This window comes from Nuphar pumila, chromosome 2 (assembly GCF_984573655.1).
Source record: "Nuphar pumila chromosome 2, dmNupPumi1.hap1.1, whole genome shotgun sequence".
In the NCBI taxonomy this organism is placed as follows: domain Eukaryota; kingdom Viridiplantae; phylum Streptophyta; class Magnoliopsida; order Nymphaeales; family Nymphaeaceae; genus Nuphar; species Nuphar pumila.
Genome location: NC_143250.1, coordinates 17,819,181 through 17,838,697, shown reverse-complemented (window position 1 = coordinate 17,838,697; position 19,517 = coordinate 17,819,181). Strand labels below are relative to the sequence as shown.

General features: G+C 35.6%; 1 protein-coding gene across 1 annotated transcript in view; it reads right to left on the bottom strand.

The window, feature by feature from the left end:
* UBP25 (ubiquitin-specific protease 25) overlaps positions 1–19,517 on the bottom strand; it is a 50,106-nt gene that overhangs the window by 9,044 nt on the left and 21,545 nt on the right. The window contains exons 5-7 of the mRNA XM_089995373.1: positions 15,508–15,594; positions 14,610–15,427; positions 10,630–10,752 (exon numbers count right to left, since the gene is read on the bottom strand). Coding sequence (XP_089851499.1) covers positions 10,630–10,752; positions 14,610–15,427; positions 15,508–15,594 — 1,028 coding nt within the window. The remainder of the gene's footprint in view (positions 1–10,629; positions 10,753–14,609; positions 15,428–15,507; positions 15,595–19,517) is intronic.

Genomic DNA, 19,517 nt, shown 5'->3' with positions numbered 1-19,517 from the left:
TAAGTTGAATAAGAGTAAGACAGAATATATGGAATGTCGGTTTAGTAAGCAACGAAGTAGTGATGGGAGTGTAGTGAAGCTTGGTGAGCAAGAAATATTGGTGGATGATTGTTTCAAATATTTGGGATCTATCATTCAAAAGTATGGAGAAATTGATGGAGATGTAAATCATAGGATAAAGGTTGGGTGGATGAAATGGAAAAGTGCAACTGGAGTGTTGTGCGATCGTAGAATGCCATTGCGGTTGAAGGGAAAGTTTTATAGGACGACTATTAGGCCCGCTTTACTATATAGTACGGAATGTTGTGCTGCCAAGAGACATCATATTCAAAAATGAGTGTAGCTGAGATGCATATGCTTAGATGGATGTGTGGAAATACAATAAAAGATAAGATTCGGAACGAGGAGATACGTAAGAAGGTAGGTGTTGCACCCATTGAAAATAAGATGAGAGAGAATCGTTTACGGTGGTTTGGACATATTCGGCGAAGGCATAATGATGCTCCAGTTAGAAGGATGGAGAAATAGAAAAATATATTAGTTAAAAGAGGTCGGGGTAGGCCTAGGAAGACATGGATGGAGGTGATAAGAAAGGATATGAATACTTTGAACCTCACCGAGGACATGGCATTGGATAGAAATGAATAGAGGAGAAGGATTCATGTGGAAGACCCATAATGATTTTCTTTGTTGCTTCATATCGCCGACCCCAATTGTTTTGGGATGAAGGCGTAGTTGTTGTTGTTGTTGTATGTATGTATTGGCTTTGTTAAGACTTTCTAAGTCTAATGTCATGGCATCTACACAATGTGAATATTGCTTGGCTGCATGGAAATTTGATGGTTCGTGATAGGTACAAATCATCATCAAACAAGCTCTATATCTCGATGAAAAAGACTTATAGGACACATATCCTTGAGGAGGTCTAGAGTCTAGACATCCTAGGAGTTTTTCTAGGCAATGATTCAACTAGATTTTCTTTTAAAGGCACATTTTGGGAATAGATTTCAAAAGCATTTTGATGACTACTTTCACGATCCTGCCAAGTATACACACGAACTTCATTGAAGTTCTCAACAAGGGTATTATACCTATCAAAGGAATTATCCCTATCAATATCAAGAGAAACACTCTCGTCGCCACATTCAATATTATTGAAATTAATAGAAACATTAAAATTGTTCCTAGGTAATAACTCAAACAGAAAAGAGTAGTCAACTTCCTCCTTAGATTCATTGTGTTCAAACTCATTTTGATCTCCCAAAAAAGTCACATTTCTTGAAATATATAATTTGTCAATTTTATAATCATGACATATATATCCCTTTTGAATTTCTCCATAACCTATGAAAGCACATTCAAAAGTTTTAGGAGAAAGTTTATCCTCTCCTTAGAAGAGAACAAAACATTTACACCCAAATACCCTTATTCTTTTGAAATCCGAAGATATTTTGAATAATTTTTCAAAAGGTGAAATGTTTTTTAAAGAGGAAGGCATTCTATTGATAAGATATACAGATGTATGATCGGTTTCGACCCAAAAACTTTTAGGGACATTTTTTGAAATAAGAAGAATCCTAGTTGTTTCAATAATATGTCTATATTTTCTTTCTGCATGTCCATTTTATTGGAGAGTTTTGGGGCAAGATCTTTGGTGAATAGTCTTATTTTATCTAAAATAATGTTTAAATTGATTTGACATATATTCACCACCCAAATCGGATCTAAAAATAGATAAGTTGGTTTGAAATTGGTTTTTGATAAGGTTATAAAATTCTTTAAATATAGAAAAGACATCGAATTTGAAGCTAAGTACAACCAAATATACCTAGTATAATCATCAATAAAAATGACATAATAAGAAAAACCTCATTTAGACATGATCGTCGATCCCCATACATCCGAATGCAACAACTCAATGGGTCGTTTAGAAACAAAGTTACTATTAGAAAAAGAAGAAGAATGCATTTTTTCACAAATACAAGCATTTTTTCACAAATACAATCACTGCTAGTAAGTTCCTTTTTATTACAAAATTTTTCTAAAAAAGGAAAGAGATACAATTTAGAGGCACTTGAATGAATAAGTCTTTTGTGCTAAGTGATAACATCCTTAGATTGAACATGATTATAAAATGATTTATAGCGTAAAGACAAAAAATTCATATAATAGAGATCTTTTCTCCTATGGCCTTGCCGAATCAGCTTCCCGGACTAGAGATCGACACAGAACAATCCGTACATGAAAAAGAGATTCTACAACCATGATCAGATATTTGAGAAACCGAAAAAATATTTAAATTTAGTTTTGAAATTATTCTAATTTTTGGAACAAAGAATTCTTTTGATTAGTTTAAAAGTCATTTTAAGATCTTCAATACCTTTAGCATCTAAGGATGTACCATAAGCGGTAGAAACAAAAGATTTTAACTTTGTTTAAATAGAAGAGGCATTCAGAGTTACATGAAAAGAAGCACCCGAGTCAATTATCCAACAAGACATACCGGGAGGTGATGAGACCGCAGCTCCGAAAGTGGATGGAGTAGAAGAGACTCTTTGAAGAATTTTCGTAAGTTGAGCAATGGAATCTTTGATGTCTTCATCCCTCTTTGATTCTTCATTTGCTTTGAATGGCTTCTCTCCAACAGAAAACACTTTCCTTTTAAGCTTAGAACAATTGGGCTTGATATGTCCCAGCTCATTACAAAAGTGGCATATAATCTCTCCCTCTACTATAGTTATTTCTCACAAAATAAGGAGGCTTATATACTTTCAGGTTGTTCCCCAATCTAGACATAGATTGTACTTCGTCAACTTTCTTGTTCGCATATAGATGAGTATCCTCTTGGCATAACTCGACAAATGCTTCATTAAGAGGAGAGGAAATTCTATGGAGTAAGAACCTCTAAATTGTTCAAACTCCGAACGGAGGCCATGCAGAAAGCTAAAGAAGTTTTCTCTCTCAATTTGGTGTTGTCTCATTTCAATAACTCATTTCCATCGGGATTCAAGAAGAGCAAGTTCATCACACAACGGGTATAAGGTACTATAGCAATCCTGTATACACATATCACCTTGCATCATAGATCTTATTTTTTTGTATTAAAAGAAATGCCTAGCAAAGTCCTTCTGTGTATACATACCTTTCATGAATATCCATGCTTCGCTGGCCCTTCTAAACTTTACAAGATTAGCGCATACCCTTAGGTCAACATTGCTCATAAACCATGATATTATTTTAACAATGCTCACTTTCTAAATCTCCATTTTGGATTGATAATCTTCTATAGTTTTTTTTTCTCATCTTCATAGAGTCTTTTATAGTTATCCTTCCTTCTTAGTGAGTTTTAATTGTGGTTCGAGAATCGAACCACTAATGTATCCCCAAAGTTTCTTTCCCTTGAGGTTTTTCTCTATAGCGACTACCCACATTATGTAGTTGGTTTCATTTAACTTGAAGGACAGATTTATCTTCGCATCTTTGTCGAACATGATGATTCACAAAAGGAGCACGAGAGCACAATAAAAATATATATAATTTGTATTCAAAATGCTTAAGAAAAGCATTAACAAGAAAGGGGCTTAAATCCTCTTTAAATAGGCCACAAGGCAGCTCAATAGAGTTGTTTCCCCCCTTACCCAAAACACTTGACTCTCTCTCCCTAGTCTCGCTCTCCCCCTTATTCGGGATCTCATCTTCCCCCTCTTTGTCTCCCTCTCTCTCTCTCTCAATTCTCCTCTCTATCTCCCTTTCTCTCTCGACAGAGAGGGGAATCGAGAGAAAAAAAAGTGAGAGAGGGGGCGGGCGGATGAGAGCCAAAAAGGGTGAGAGAGCGAGACCACGGAAAGAGAGAGAGAGAGTACCTCCTCTCATCTTCTTATTTGTCTTATTGCAACAGACAGAGAGAAGGGGAAGGGGTGTTAAGATATGTATATATATATAATGTAATGTATATATACATTAGTATTCATTATAATAGTTAAATACCTAATAGGGGTATTTTAGTCTTTTCACAACCTTATAATAAGTTGTAACCATTAGGGATACAATAGTCCTTTATATTACTTTTAGGGGCACTTTAGGTTTTTATTATTTTTTGTAATTTATTCTTTTTATCAAAGGCATTATAGTCCTTATAATGCTCTTGAAATAGAGTTGTTGGGAGTGCTCCCAACCGCTATATTTCTAGTTGTTGGAAAGTGTATAGTTGTTGGCAGAACTTCCCAATGGCTCTTCTTTGCTTGCTTTTGTGTATAAATAGGGGGTATAACCCCTCTTGCATGTAATGCTTGTTGAATCATATTTGTTATACAAATTCTATATTTTTTAGGTTGTTCTTGGCTCCTAAGTGGCCCATGTGCTTGTATGATTTACCCATAAGTGGTCTTTGTGTCCTTTGAGATTGTGTTCTTGTAAGCCCATAAGAGGCACCCTCTAGTTATATTTCTTGTTTTGTTACATGGTATCAGTGTCATTGGATCTCTTAAAATGTGGCTTGTACGTGAAGATCAAGAGAAGGACCGTGAGTGAAGCTCGGTCCATTGCCTCAGGAAGCGCATCATCAAACCTCTTCAACTCATTTCTTGTTAGCTCTTTATTAGCTCTTCTTTTTGCTCTTGGTCTCTATCTCTATCTCTTGTAAAAATGGAAGATAAAAGAGATGTTATCTCCATTCCCGTGAGACCCAATTATATAAGCTGTGTGATATGGGTATCCATAGTAAAATACAAAATATGGAAAAAGGGTTTATGGGGTTTGGTTGATGTTACCGAAAGAGAACCCAAACTTATGCTCACCAAGATTGACAATGGCAAGAAAGTAGCACTTCAAAGACATGAAATGTCTAAGGTCGTTGGGGAGTACGAGAAAAGATGAAAATAATAGAGGATGGGTCGTTCAAAAATTATTGGATGGCTCATTAATAGTGTTGACATCAAGAGGTGTTTAAGTTTGGCAAAATTTTGATTTTACTAGTGATGCATGAAAATATTTTAAGGATATATATTGTCAAAAAAACATAACTCATATATGTAATGTGTAAAACAAAGTTAAAGCCATGCATGACCCAAGGAGAAATGAGCATTAAGAAATACAATAATGCTCTTTATCTTCTTTGAGATGAATTGACTCTTTTAGAGCATAAGTGGCATTACCCCCAAGATACAAAACTTCGTGAAAATCAAATTAAAACAAAGCACTTTTACCAATTTCAAAATGACCTTAGACCCGAATTCGAAGGAACCAAATCGGCCCTTCTTCATGGAAGAAGAGTTCCTACCATAGTTGAAACTCTTGAAGAATTAATTATGAAAAAAATAGACTAAATAACCCTCATCTACTAAAGATGAAGAATCAGTTCTTGCTATGTCAGTTCTTGCTATGTCAAGGCCCGAAAATCACTCAAGGGCTTATAAGCCTCCTCGCTTTGAAAGAAGCAATGATTATGAGAGAAGCTCCAATGAGTATGGGAGAAGCTCAAATGATCATGGAAGAAAAGACTATGAATATAAGAAAAGTGGCAAATTAATATACCATTTTTGTTATGAACCGGGTCACATCAAGCCGTTTTGCCCAAAAAGTAGAGAAAAACAAAGAGATGAAAAGAAGATGGCTTCCACGGGACCATCTTTTGAAAGAAATGGTGTAGATGAAAACTCAAAAAGCATGGGATCATTGTCTTTAGCACAACTCATGGAAGCATTACAACCAATGTTAAAAAATCAAGCTTTCTCTCTCTTCGGTGCGGCCGTATCCACATATATTGATCTAAGTAAGACTTCTTGGATTCTTGATTTTGGAGCTTCTTTTCATATGAATCCAAATGATTTCATATTAATCTAAATGATTCTTATGTTTTAATCGTCGATAGAACCTCTTTAAAAATCAAAAGTTCTGAAACTTTGCAAAAACATCAAACTTTTCATATACCAAATGTTAGAATAATGTCAAAATTAAATTTAAACCTCTTATATGTTTTTTAAATTGCGGATCATGGGTGTAAAATTTCTTTCTTATCTAATGGTTGTTCGAAACAGGATCTTCAATCCAGGAAGCCGATTGAACGAGGTCATAGAAAGAGAGATCTCTATGTAATAGACAACCTTGAATTATCAAACCATGTTTTTTGTAATTTTATGGAAAAGAAAGATATAGAAAGTTGGCACAAAAGACTAGGACATCTTAGTATGTCAAAATTAAATTTATTTTCATTTCTTACAAGATATAAAGAACAAAATTTAGTTTGTGAATATTGTATTTTTGGTAAAATGAAATCCTTGTCATATGGACTTAGTCATTTTATGTTTAAAGAACATTTGAATTAGTGGACTCAGATGTATGGGAAAAGGCTATGGTTGTGTCCAAATGAGGAGTATCATACTATGTTATTTTCATGGATGATTTTAGTAGACATAGATATATTTTCTTAAGCATAAATCGAAAGTATTTGATTGCTTCCAAAAATTTCATCATTATACAAAAAATGTAATTTTAAAACCAACACTAAAATTTTTAGATATGATTCCGAATGAGGATTTTTATCAAATGACTTCAAAAATTATCTTGATTTACATGGGATTATTCATCAAAAATCTTGTCCCTATACTCCTCAACAAAATGGGTCAACCGAAGAAAACAGACATTATTAACACTACTAGAACACTTATATTTAAAGATGTTCCTAAAAAACTTTGGGACGAAGCCGCTCTTACAAGGTTAAGAATTTTTTGTTGTAATGTTTTGTCCTAACCAACAGGAATAACAAACTTTCTGCAAAAGTTATAACTTGTGTTTTCTTGGGATATGCTGAAAACCAAAAAGGGAATAGATGTTATGAAATTAGAAAAAACAAGTTATATATTTCAAGAAATGTCACGTTTCTTAAAAACGAAAATGGATTTGATAAAGATAAAAACAAAGAACATTATGATTATTGTTTTTTTTTATCTAGCTAATGAGCATGATAAAGTTGCCAATTATGATAGTAATGGCATTCATGATGTGCATGAGAGTGACAATGTGGACACTCATAATGCACATGAGAATGGGAATGAAGGTCTTGACGGTATAGACTATACACATAACGAAGTTCAAACTTCAAACTTATTCTCGACGCACCAAAGATCATCTACCATTTGTCCTAGAAAGATATTTTCAAACTCAAGACATAGATTCATCTAGTATTAGAAAATCCATGAGGATTTCCAAAGCTCCAAGTAGATTTGTGTCATATGACTCTTTTGAACTCAAGTAGAGAGCATGTCTAATGGTCATCTACTCATATATAGAACCATCCTCTTATAATGATGCTAAGAACCATCAAGAATGGATTATAGCCATGAATGATGAATTAAAGGTTTTAGAGAAAGCAAAAACTTAAAAAATTCAAACATTACCTAAAGAAAAGAAAACAATAGGGTATAGATGGGTTTATAAAATTAAAAGTGATAAGACATTATAGAGGTATAAAGCTAGATTTTTAGCTAAAGGAAGAGTATGGAATAGACGATGATGAAATTTTTGCTCCCGTGTTGTAATATCGTGTGTTTTTCCATAGTTTTAAATTCTGAATTTCTAAAATTTTGGCTAAGTATTTTATAAATGTGATAAAAATCATAGAAAATATCCTCAATTATAGGTGACATCAGTTGGGTCTAGGCCCACTGACAAGACCAAAATGAGGCGGATAATATTTGAGAAACATTTTATTTTTAACCTTTAAAATCAAGCAAAAAAATGAGTGAAATTCAGGTTAAATTTAGGTAAAATTCAAAGGCAAAAATCAGGTAAGTATACCGTTAGATGCGTCTCGTAATTCTGAGAACATTGGTATTTCGTTTTTCAGAAATCGGGTTATGGTTGGCCCGAAAATCACGTTTTTCAAAAATAACTCACCTCTATTCTTACCATTTTCTAGATTGGATACGATCTGTTTGATCTGAGTTGATATAGATCTGTACCTAGTCCAAGACCCATATTAACTAGGATCCGGTCCAAGTTGGTATCCATATGAATTTTGGATATGGATTTGGATTTAGATCCGAATCCAAAATCTAAGTACAGCCAATTTAAAACTTTAAAATCAATTTAAAGGTTAAATTAAGAGAAAATTCTTCTATGAGATGACTTCCAAAGGGGGGCGACACCCTTTGGAATATTCTAAAAAATTAATTATTTAATAATTAAATATTAATTAATTAATTAATTTTCAAAATTTGTATTTATTGGATAAGGTGGAGTTCTACATGGAGTAGAACTCTACCTAGATAGGTGTTCGAGATAGATCTCTAATTAATTAAAAAATTATATATATATATATAAAATAATAGGAGAAGTTAGAGAGAAAAAGAGTTCTATATTTGGTAGAACTCTATCTTCTAAAGGATAGAGGACTCTAGAGGGGATGTCACCCTCTCTCTAGAAGACAAAAAAAAAATATAAATGTCAAACTTGTCTCTCTATCTAGATTTCGTTGAGCCCTAAGCATTGTTTATTTAGAAGTTTGAAACAATTGAACATATATGTAATAGTACTAAACATAGTTACCGGAAGCGCCTCCCTAAGGGGGGAGGGGGGGGAAGTGCGCTTCCCACTTGCTTCCATTTCACTTCCCACTCGCTTCCCATTAGTTTTTCCTAGCTTTTCTCTTATTTTCCCCTCACTTCCCCCTTGTTTTTTGTGTTGTTCATGTTATTATTATTTTTTTCGCTTCTCCCTCGCTTGCCCCTCACTTCCTACTCGTTTCCCCCTCATTTCCTTCACGTTTTCTTTTTCGCTTCTCATACGCTTCCACAATCGCTTCCAAAACGAATCCCGCTCCACGCTTCACTCTACTTTTTAACACTCACTTCCCCACTTCCGCTTCAGGTATCCATTTTGCTTCCGGTAACTATGGTACTGAACCAACAGGAAGTCTTCTATGCTCAGCATCTAGTGATTCCTACTTTCCAGGACTAGATTAATCTTAATTCAAAGACAAATTGTCATTTTAAACAAATTACTTACCATGTTTCAATTATTTATATAGTTTCAGACTACATTTTTTCCAATAAGAGCTTTTTGGACTCTTCTAATGTGTTCAGAGTATCAATAACAGCATCCACACCGAAATAATGAATAGAAGGGAAAACCAAAAAGGAAACAAGGAAGTAAATTAATATGAAGTTCACACACTGGTCACATGCAAATGGAGAGCAAAACCACCGGACTCTATCATACACAGCGTCCAGCGGGACAATGGCATAAAAAAGTTCATAATGCCACCATGAATATAGGATCTGTTGAATATATGTCACAGGGATTCGGCTAGCAGGGTGCCGCACCCGCATCGACGCGGGTGCGGTCAACCCGACCCTGGGTGCGTTGACCGCACCCAGGGTCATTTCGGTCCATTTTTGTAGATTTTTTTTTTAAAATTCCCTATGAAATGGCTGCGAATTTAAAAAAAAAATTGGGGGGGGGGGGGGGGGGCTGCCCCCCTATAACCCCCCCCCCCCCCCCCCCGCAAGGGGTGGCCCCCCCGGACCCCCGCCCACTGACCGCGCAGCAGGCCCCCCTATATATATATTTATTTATTTATTTATTTATTTATTTTATTTACATTTTTGCCCTTGCCACACCCCCGCGCCCAAGGTTTTTGAAAGTGCCGCACCCGCACCCATGTGACATAGAATATGATTTATAGACAATCACTAATAAGACAATGAAAGCCTGGAACTTCTAGATAACTAGTTATTCCTTGCACAGGAATTCCACATGCATTATCATAAAACACCTCAATAATTTTCAGACTAGTTACAGGCATTCTAAATTTTTTACAATATTCATTAGTGAAACATATCTCAGGCTCTATGTCACACAGGTACAGGTACGAGTGAGGGTACAGGTACAGGTACGAGTGAGGGTACGACATGGCAAGGTCGAAAATTGTGGGTAAGGGGATACGACTATATATATAATATATATGTGTCTATTTTAAATATAAAAGAGAAATAAGGGGTGAATGAAATTTTTTAAAACATAAAAGGGTGTTTTTTTTTATTATAAAAAGGAAGGGGTACTTTGTAACCCCATCCCCACAGCCTCTCTCTCTACACATATATACTGAGGAGGAGGACCCCATACTCTCTCTCTCTCTCTCTCTCTCTCTCTCTCTCTCTCTCTCTCTCTCTCTCTCTCTCTCTCTCTCAAGGAGGAGGTAGGTAACCCCCCTCCCAATGACCAAAAAAAATGAGAGGGAGGGGGGTAAACCAGAGGGGTGGGGTGGGGGGGAACAAAAGAGCGAGAGAGAGAGGGTAGGGGTTTATCGTGGTGAGGGGAGACCAAAATAGTCTAGCCCCTTTAACCACAGGTCAAACACCACAAAACAAAAAAAATTGGATCGGGTCGGGTTTGAACCTGACCCAGCATTTACCTGGACCCAACCCATGGGGTACCCGCAAGTCGTGCGGTACCTGTACCCGTCTCCTTCCATGTTGACCAAGTATGGCACCCCATGTTGAGTGTCTGTGTGACAGCTCGGGCTTGAAACATGGGAAGAAAAATAAAAAATTGCTATTGCAAATGCGGTTTTCATGTTTGTTGAAAACTGCAAACAGTAAAAATAAATTAAATAAGAGGAAAAAATCTCACTTCAAATCCTTATCAGGAATGTTTGCATCTCGCGTACATAACCTCTTTTTGTTGCGCATGAAAGCATACACTTCATCATACCAGCAACATGTTCGTAGAAAAGAAGATGCATCTTGGCAAAGCCTGAGAAACCACAGATTTATCACCTATTAGAAAGCATTAACCACCAACAACGGTCAAGATGGAAGAGACAAGGAAAACAATATTCTGACAGTCAACAAATGAAAATGCAAATTTAAAAAAAATCACTTTACAAATGCTACCTCATATAATGATGTTACAGATGGTGGAAAAAAATAATTTTTCCATGTGTATGTTATTTTCCTTTTGTAAATCATTTCAAAACTAAGGGCATACTTGTACTTTCCCTAAAACAAAAGAGGCGAAGTAAAAGAAAGTCCACTTTGGATGATTTCTTTTTGTATTTTGGAATTTTGAATGTATAGTTTATACTTTCCCCATTAGCAAGCATTTGGAAAGTATGATTGTATAGTTTTTATAAAATGATAGTGATATAAGTATCACACGATTTGGACGTTAGAGATAACAATAACATATTTTGTTATTGAGTCATAAGTTTGCCTTTAAGATGACAAGAATCAAGGATTCTCTTTAAATTGGAATTGAATATGACTTTGGCATACGTATGGATCTATAAATATTTTCTAGCATTAGCATAATCCTTTATTATTCAAAAGTATCACATAGGCCTAGTTCAAGTTTCTTAGATTTGTAAAGCAGGTGATAAAGTATGTACATTGCTACACAAATTCTTTTATTATCTAAACATTTGGAGTCCACAGTAAGTTTATTAAGTTGTTACTCTTGAATATTTTTGCACTTTTGTTGAATGTATTTTTGTGTTTTATTCTCTAATATGAGTGACCTAGAGATTTTCTAATAGCTAAAATAAGTCATCTAGAGATTTTCTAATAGGTTAATATCGTTATTGACTGTGACGATCGTTGCTTAAAAGTTTTCTTCTCACCTCCATCAATGTATCAATATTTCACACGAATTCACATACCGCTTTCTAAACAATTCCTCCATACTGCCTCCTGCTCTCTTCCCTCTTTCTGAATCTTCTAAATATTTGAATGACCACAATTCTGATTCTCGTATTGCTTCTTGCTTTTGTTCCCCTCTTTGGCAACTATGATATTGACAACACGAAGGATCAAAATGATCTAATGTTAAGTATATATTTGTTTATTATTAATTGTTAGTTAACTATATATATTTGACATATTTTAGGGCCTGACATGTACAATCCTATCTTTTCAAAGTTCATCCAATCATTGCATTTTGGATAACCGTTCATGGCATTCTAAGGAGCAGATCACTTTCCAGGTACTTGCATGATGAACATGAGGTTGGTCACATGGAAGAGACATTCATCAGGCAAAAGTCCACAGCCACATAACAGAGAAAGAAAAGAATTTTAAGATTCTTTCCAGCTGAAGAGAAGGAAGGCGATGTTTTGAAGAGGAAAATGAGGAAGAAAGAAAGAAAATGAAGAGGGGGGAAAGGGGAGAGGCCAACAATTACCACTCATCAATCCTCAGCAGCCTAGTGATGGCCAGCCATCACCAGATAATGATGTGTTGGCGGCCATCACCAGCTAATGATGTGTTGGTGTGTGTATGCACACACACACACACAACTACTCATCAATCCTCAGCAGCCTAGTGATGGCCAGCCATCACCAGCTAATGATGCGTTGGCGTGTGTACACACACACACACACACACACACGGTGCGGATACGCTTGGTACGATATGATAATTTTCAAAAATTAGGACACAGGGACATGGTCGTATACACACATAGATGTATGTATGTGCATGTGTGTGTGTGTGTGTGAAACGAGTCTTTATACACACACACACCTACACATGGATACAGATACAGGTAAGTGACACGGTGCAGATACGCTTGGTACGATATGATAATTTTCAAAAATTAGGACACAGGGACATGGTCGTATACACATAGATGTATGTATGTGTTTGTGTGTGTGAAACAAGTCTAAAATACTATAATTAGGAACATCAAATAATGAAACTAAATTGAAATTAAAATGTAATGTGATTAATGACAAATTTTAAAAGAAAAAGAACTCAAGTGAACAGAAAATAAGTAAATAAGATCATAAAAGAAAATAGATAAAGTTAATGACATTGTTGACTAGTTGTGAAACTGGTTTGACTGTGTCCATGAAGTGTCCGAGTGTTATGTCGTGTCGACACATGATACACATGCTAGGTGAAGTGCCCGTGTGACATGTTTGATTGTGTCCATGAAGTGTCCGAGAGTCGTGTCATGTTCACACAGGATATGCATGCTAGGTGAAGTGCCCGTGTGACACACGCACACGCTCACACGGGTGCACAAACACACGCATGCACACCAACGTGCATGCGCAGATATGAATGCACACACCCGCATGCACGCACACACGCGTACACACACTCACGTGTTTTCACATGCACACACACACACACACACATGTATGTATGTATGAGTGTCACATGTACACTTCACCTAGCATGTGTATCCCATGTCGACAGGACATTTGATATGCCATGAGACCATGAATACAATCAAACCTCTGTAGGACAATCAAAACTGTGTCCGTACTTTTTGTGATCTTGATCTTTTACTTGAAGTTCTTTCTATCTCTTAGAACTTGCTAGTGATTACAGACACTTCAGTTTTAAACTTGTATTTATATTTAGGGCATGTTTATTTTGATCACAGGCTGGACGACTTGTGAAATTTTTGTCCCTGAGAATTATATCACATGATTGACATTCTCTGGAACAACTTTCTTATGTTTGGTTTTTGGGTTGTGATATTAGGTTGTGATTCTCAATTCTCATTTTGATTCACAATCTCCACGTTTGCTGAAATCTCTCCAATGAGTAGGAGGATGTTCCCAGAAAAAGGGGCATGTTGCCTGGCCCATTTTCTGGTGAGAGAACAACGCTGCCTGAGAAGGCCCACTAATTTGGTCCATTTTTCTATCAAGAAGAAAGAGAGTGTCGGGCCCCTTTTCTGGGGAGTTCTGGCCAGCTCTAAAGGAAGAAAAATCCCCTTTATTCCGGCCAAAAAAGGCAAACAAACAGAGGAGAGCTCACTGGGAACCACTTTCCGGAGAGTTCCACAGACAAAGAGGGGAAAAAAAAAGAGGCAAGGAGGATACAAGCTGAAAGATGAGCTCAGAAGGCAAGTGTAGTATGCTGGTCAGGGGAGAAGATGGGTCATTTATGAAGGCCCAACCCAACAGTAATTACAGACTTGCAACGTCTTTTAAAACGTCTTTCCTACTTTTTCTAATTCTCAGCTGAATCAAAAACCTTGTGAAAGTTGTTCACATTCACAGGGTACCTGCAATGAACTTTCACAGGCTACAAGGCATTCAGAATCATAGGGCAACTTTTTCATGTTTGCTTTGCCCTGTGGAAGTTTTGTGAAAGTGATTTAGAATCACAAGCTGTGATTATTGCACTTTCACAGTGTGAAGCAAACATGCCCCTAATGTTTATTAATCATATCTTAGAATTTTTTTCCATAGATTTGCACTCGAGATTATTTCATGATTATGCTTTAGATTAAGAATTTTGAATGTATATAATCACACACACACACACACACACACACACACACACACACATGCACAATGTACAGTTGTCTCCTCATGTCCTAGTTCTAGGAAGTTCCCATGTCATACCAAATGTTTGTGTTGTATCCCATTCCTGAGTTTGTTTTCATGTGACATTTCTCTATACATAAGCACACACACCCATCAGACAAGTATTCTTTTTTGCTTTTTGCTATTTTTTCTAAGACTTTTTAATATCTTTCCACATATGGGCATAAGCTAGATGCCCACAACTATCGAGATGAAGTTAAGGACTGCTTTGATAAAAGAAATTATGATATTTATTGGAAAAAAGAAATGGGAGAAGATAGCTTACACTTCTTTTAAGTCTAGATCTCTGACAAAATTCTCTTTCCCAGAAAACATTCCTGATGATTTGCAACCAGACTCTTGTCCAGACAAACTGCACAAGCCACCATTACTTGAATTAGAAATATCAGCATCATTTTTGTCATGCCCTTTCCATTTGTTTTCCATGGCATTGGAGTAGCAATCACTGTTATCATGTGATACTTTGTTGTTTTTCATTTCTCCACATGGCCCCACCACATTTTGTACATTACTGCCAAAACAAGGTTTCTGATTAGTTATGCTGCCATTTGGACGCTCTGGTAACAGTGAGGACTTAACTGCTGTAGAATCCATGTCTTTTTCAGAAAATTTTGTCCCCTCAGCACCAATATTATTAGTTGACAGCACCTGTTGATGCCTTTGAATAGGCAAGCCTTCAGATTTTCTCAGTCTTTCCTTTGATGCATTATCATGTATCTTCAAACAACCACTCCCATTTGCATCAACTTCTCCAGATTCAGGAGCAGCTGTTCGTAAAATGCTAAATTTCATTCGTGGTTTCTCAATATTTGATGTGTTCAACAAACCCTTTTCAGAATAATTGCCATCAGATAGCACAGATGCTGATTGCTTATGCATGCAATTTGCTTTTTCAATTGCTGAAGCTTCTTTCCCATTGCAAGGAGTGACTCCATTACCATTAGAGGTGAGAGACTTCACAACTTTTGGCCTTTGGTTAGTCCGGACAAAGAATAGAATATACACTTTTTCAGACAGAACCTCCTCTACAGTTGCAAGTGTAACATGAGAGTCATTGCAGCAATACCAACGTCCACTAGCATCCTGGAAACAAGTTATAAAAGAAAAGAATCATTCAGATAAAACTGCTAAAGTGGATCTAGCATAAAACATAAGCACCGAACCTTGATATATGCATAATAGTGCCCAGATTCTGGTGAGTATCCTGAATGCACAATGCTACCAAAAAGATTGTATTCTGGTCGTGGATCCTGCATCAATGGGCAACCAACATCAAGCCTAACCAACTTACCACATGAACCACAGACAAGAATCACATGACTAAGGAAATAAAACAAGTGCAATGGATCTCCCAGTAGATACATTACGTAGAAATCTAAGATTGAGCATCAAATTTGAAGATTAGCAAAAAATCTAATTCTATTTTAATATTATACAATACTCACAAGAGAAATTCTAGAAAAAATTAAAGTTGAGTTTCAAGATTCTTACACTATGATCTCACTCAAAATCCTTAAGATAGACTTGATGAATGTGAAGATGTATCAATCAATAAATTTATTATTATTTTTCTAACTCAAGCAAAGATAATAAAAAACATGGAAGAATTGCAAGGCCATATCAGGAGAGTGCATCAGAACACATCATACGTTATTAGTTCTAAATGCATGCACTAAAAGTCAAACAAGAAGAAAAATCAAAAGAAGCCTAAGAATTATATAGTATGACCTTAAAGGTGATAATAGAAAATTTTAAGAGAACACATGAGAGCAATAAGCTTACTCAAAATCCTTCAGATAGATGGTCAGTGCTTGATGAATGTGAAGATGTGTAAATCAATAAATTTATTATTATTTTTTTAACTTACTCAAGCAAAGATAATAAAAAACACAGAAGAATTGCAAGGCCATATCAAAAGAGTGCATCAGATTCTCAGAACACAACATACATTATTAGTTCTAAATGCATGCACTAAAAATCAAACAAGAGAAATCAAAAGAAGCCTAAGAATTACATAGTATAACCTTAGAGGTGTAAATTGAAAATTTTAAGAGAACACATTAGAGCAACAAGATTTAAATTCAGTAGGAGATTTTAGTTAACTTCAAAAGTAGAACAATGTACAAAAACATGCACAGTGTTTCATGTATTAATAGGCACATATTCAATGTTTCAGAAATTACATATCACCATCTAGGTTAGGAAAAATCATCTCAAACAAATTCCTGGATCATGGCAGATTGCAAGGGCAGGCAAAAATCAAATGAATCACCTTTCTTCCTTGCACTGAATCAAGAAAGAACTACATTAAAATTGGATGAGAAGCACATGGAATTTCGTTTTTAAGGGCATAGTTGTCAAAAGCAGTGCCTAGCAGACTGGGCACAGGGCTACCACCTAGGCTTATGGGTCTAGGTGGTAAGGCCCTATTTTCCCACCTAGGTGGCGCCTAGGATGTCCCCACCTAGGCTGTGGGGACATGGTTGTCATTATCTTTTTGTTTTTGTTTTTTTTATTCTTCTTCCTCCTGCCCCAAACCCTTTCCTTTTTTTCTTTTATCCTTTTCTTCTTGTTCTTTCTTTCTTTTTTCTTTTTTCTTTTTTCTTTTTTCTTTTTTCTTTTTTCTTTTTTCTTTTTTCTTTTTTCTTTTTTCTTTTTTCTTTTTTCTTCTTTCCTTTTCCCTTTTTACCTTCTTGTTTTCCTTTTTATCTTCTCCTTTTCTTTTTCCTCAACCTTTTGCCCCTCCACCTTCTTCTCTTTTTCCACCTCTTGCTCTTCTTTTTCTTCTTTGTCTTTTTCTTCCTTTTTTCCCTTTCTCTTTTTCTTTTTTTTCTTTTTTTCTGCTTCCTCCTGTCGCCCCTCCACTCTCTTCTTTTTTTCTTCCATTTCTTCTTTTTCTTTATCTTCCTTTTTTCCCTTTTTTTTGTTTTTTCTTCTTTTTTATTTTATTTCATTTTTGTTCTTTACATGTTTGCCCATGTTTTTCGCACAAACAAATATGTGTGAGTATATATATATATATGTATATATATATATATATGTGTGTGTGTGTGTGTGTGTGTGTTGGGGGGCTGCTGTGTGTGTGTATATATATCAAAGTTACCGATATTGTCAATATATTGAAAATATTGTGATATTATCGGCTATTTCAAGGTAGTCGATAATATCGGGAATATATCACTATATTTTCGATATATCGGCAAATTATATATCTCGCAGTAATATTGCGATAATATCGCAATATTATAGCGATAAATATCGCTACATAAAATTGTGTCTATTTTTAGATTGTTCTTTTAAAATAAACAAATTTATTACGGATAAAAATTTGGAAAAATCGCTTTAGTTTTTTTTTAAATGACCTTGGCCTCAAAATTTGGTTTGATTTGGTTCAAAAACCAAATCAAATGGATGAGTTTTGCACATTTCGTTAGTTTTTTTTCAAAAGATCTCGTTTTCAAAAAATATGAGTTATGACTTTTTTTTTGAGTTGTTTACGTGTTACTTGTTAGACATTTCAAGTTTACTTCTAAGTTCTAAATTGTTCTCTTTTTCCTATTGTTAGATGGAAGCTATAATTATTTGTTATGTTGTTACTTGTTAGTCACGTAGCTACTCATTTACTGTTTGTTAGTTGTTAGTTGTTAGTTGCTAACTTTGTTGTTCATTTATCAATTTATCTTGTCTATTTTAAGATCTTTATCTTAGTTTTCTTTCATTTTTTCATTTCCTGTATTTTTACTTACTTTTTATAATTTTTATTTAATTTTTTATATATTCTCGGGATTTATCAACTTTTGAAAATCTTTTTGAGAAATACCCTTGCCTAGAACATACCTTTAACGATACAGGTGACTATGATATACATAATATACATATATATATATATATATATATTTATTTATTTATTTATTTATGTAGATACAATGTACAATATAGATATGTTTTGTGTTCAATGCTATGTAAATTTATGAATTCTATGATATTTTACATTGAATTACACATGTATTCTTAATTCATAATTACATTCATATCTTTGCTACTAAATTTAACTATTTATTGTAATGTTTATTCTTTTCTTGATATTTTGTTTTCTTGGTCCCGCCTAGGCCCCGACTAGTCTTTTTTAGGGTCGTTCGCCTAGGCGCCGACTAGCACTTTTGACAACTAAGCGTAGGGGGTGTTTGTTTCAGCCCAAAAGAACGGATAAGAAAGTGTGACTCTTTCCCAACAAGGTGGTGAAACAAGTGAAAGGTGAGATCCCATGGTAGAGACCACACGCTTTCCACGCGAATGGATGCATTTTGTATGAAAAGCATGTTGCACCATGTGACTGCTTGTTCCCTAGGGACAGCATGCAACAAATGCACCATTAATGTTAAAAATACTTGTGAGAAAACAAAACATCGGCAAATTTCAAATTTATAATATGTAAACATATTTAAATGTCCTAAACATATTTGAATTTTTGTCTATGTTGGTGTTGTTAAAATTGTAAATATACATAGTGTAAATACATATGTATACATTTATGCATTTATATTTATATTTATACATTTATTTATTTATATAAAGGTCTTGTGTTGGTGCAATCTGATCAATTTTGGCAGCTTTGGTGCAGGTGTAATCTGGTCAAGCTGTCAATGGATGTGTGCATGAGCAATCTGATTAGTTTTGCCAAAGAGTGTTGATATCAAAGTTACCAGTCGAGGAAGCGGGAGCAGGGAGCGGGAAGCGGGAAGCGGGAGCAGGGAGCGGGAAGCGGGAGCAGGGAGCGGCAGCGGGAAGTGGGAGCGGGAAGTGGGAGCGGGAAGCGAGGGACTTTCAAAATTTTAGGAAGCGGGAAGCGTGGGAAGACTTAGAAGAAAATCATGAACGGGGAAGCAGGGCTTAAGTTAAGGGTAAGCGGGAAAAAAATATGTGGATGAATGGGCCCATATATTTGTTCCCCAAGTTGAAAACTTTGCAAGCCAGTACTCGAATTCAAGAGTTCAATAAGTGAATGAATCGTGGGTTTTTCCCCCTCTGACGCATCTAGCTGAACAAGTTTACAGCTATGTGTAGATATCCATGTCTGGCATGGACCCAAATAATAGAATTCCAACAAATCACATCTTGAAACTGCATTAGCTCAAATGATTTGATGGCTTCGCTTAAGCAATCGCAAGAAGAA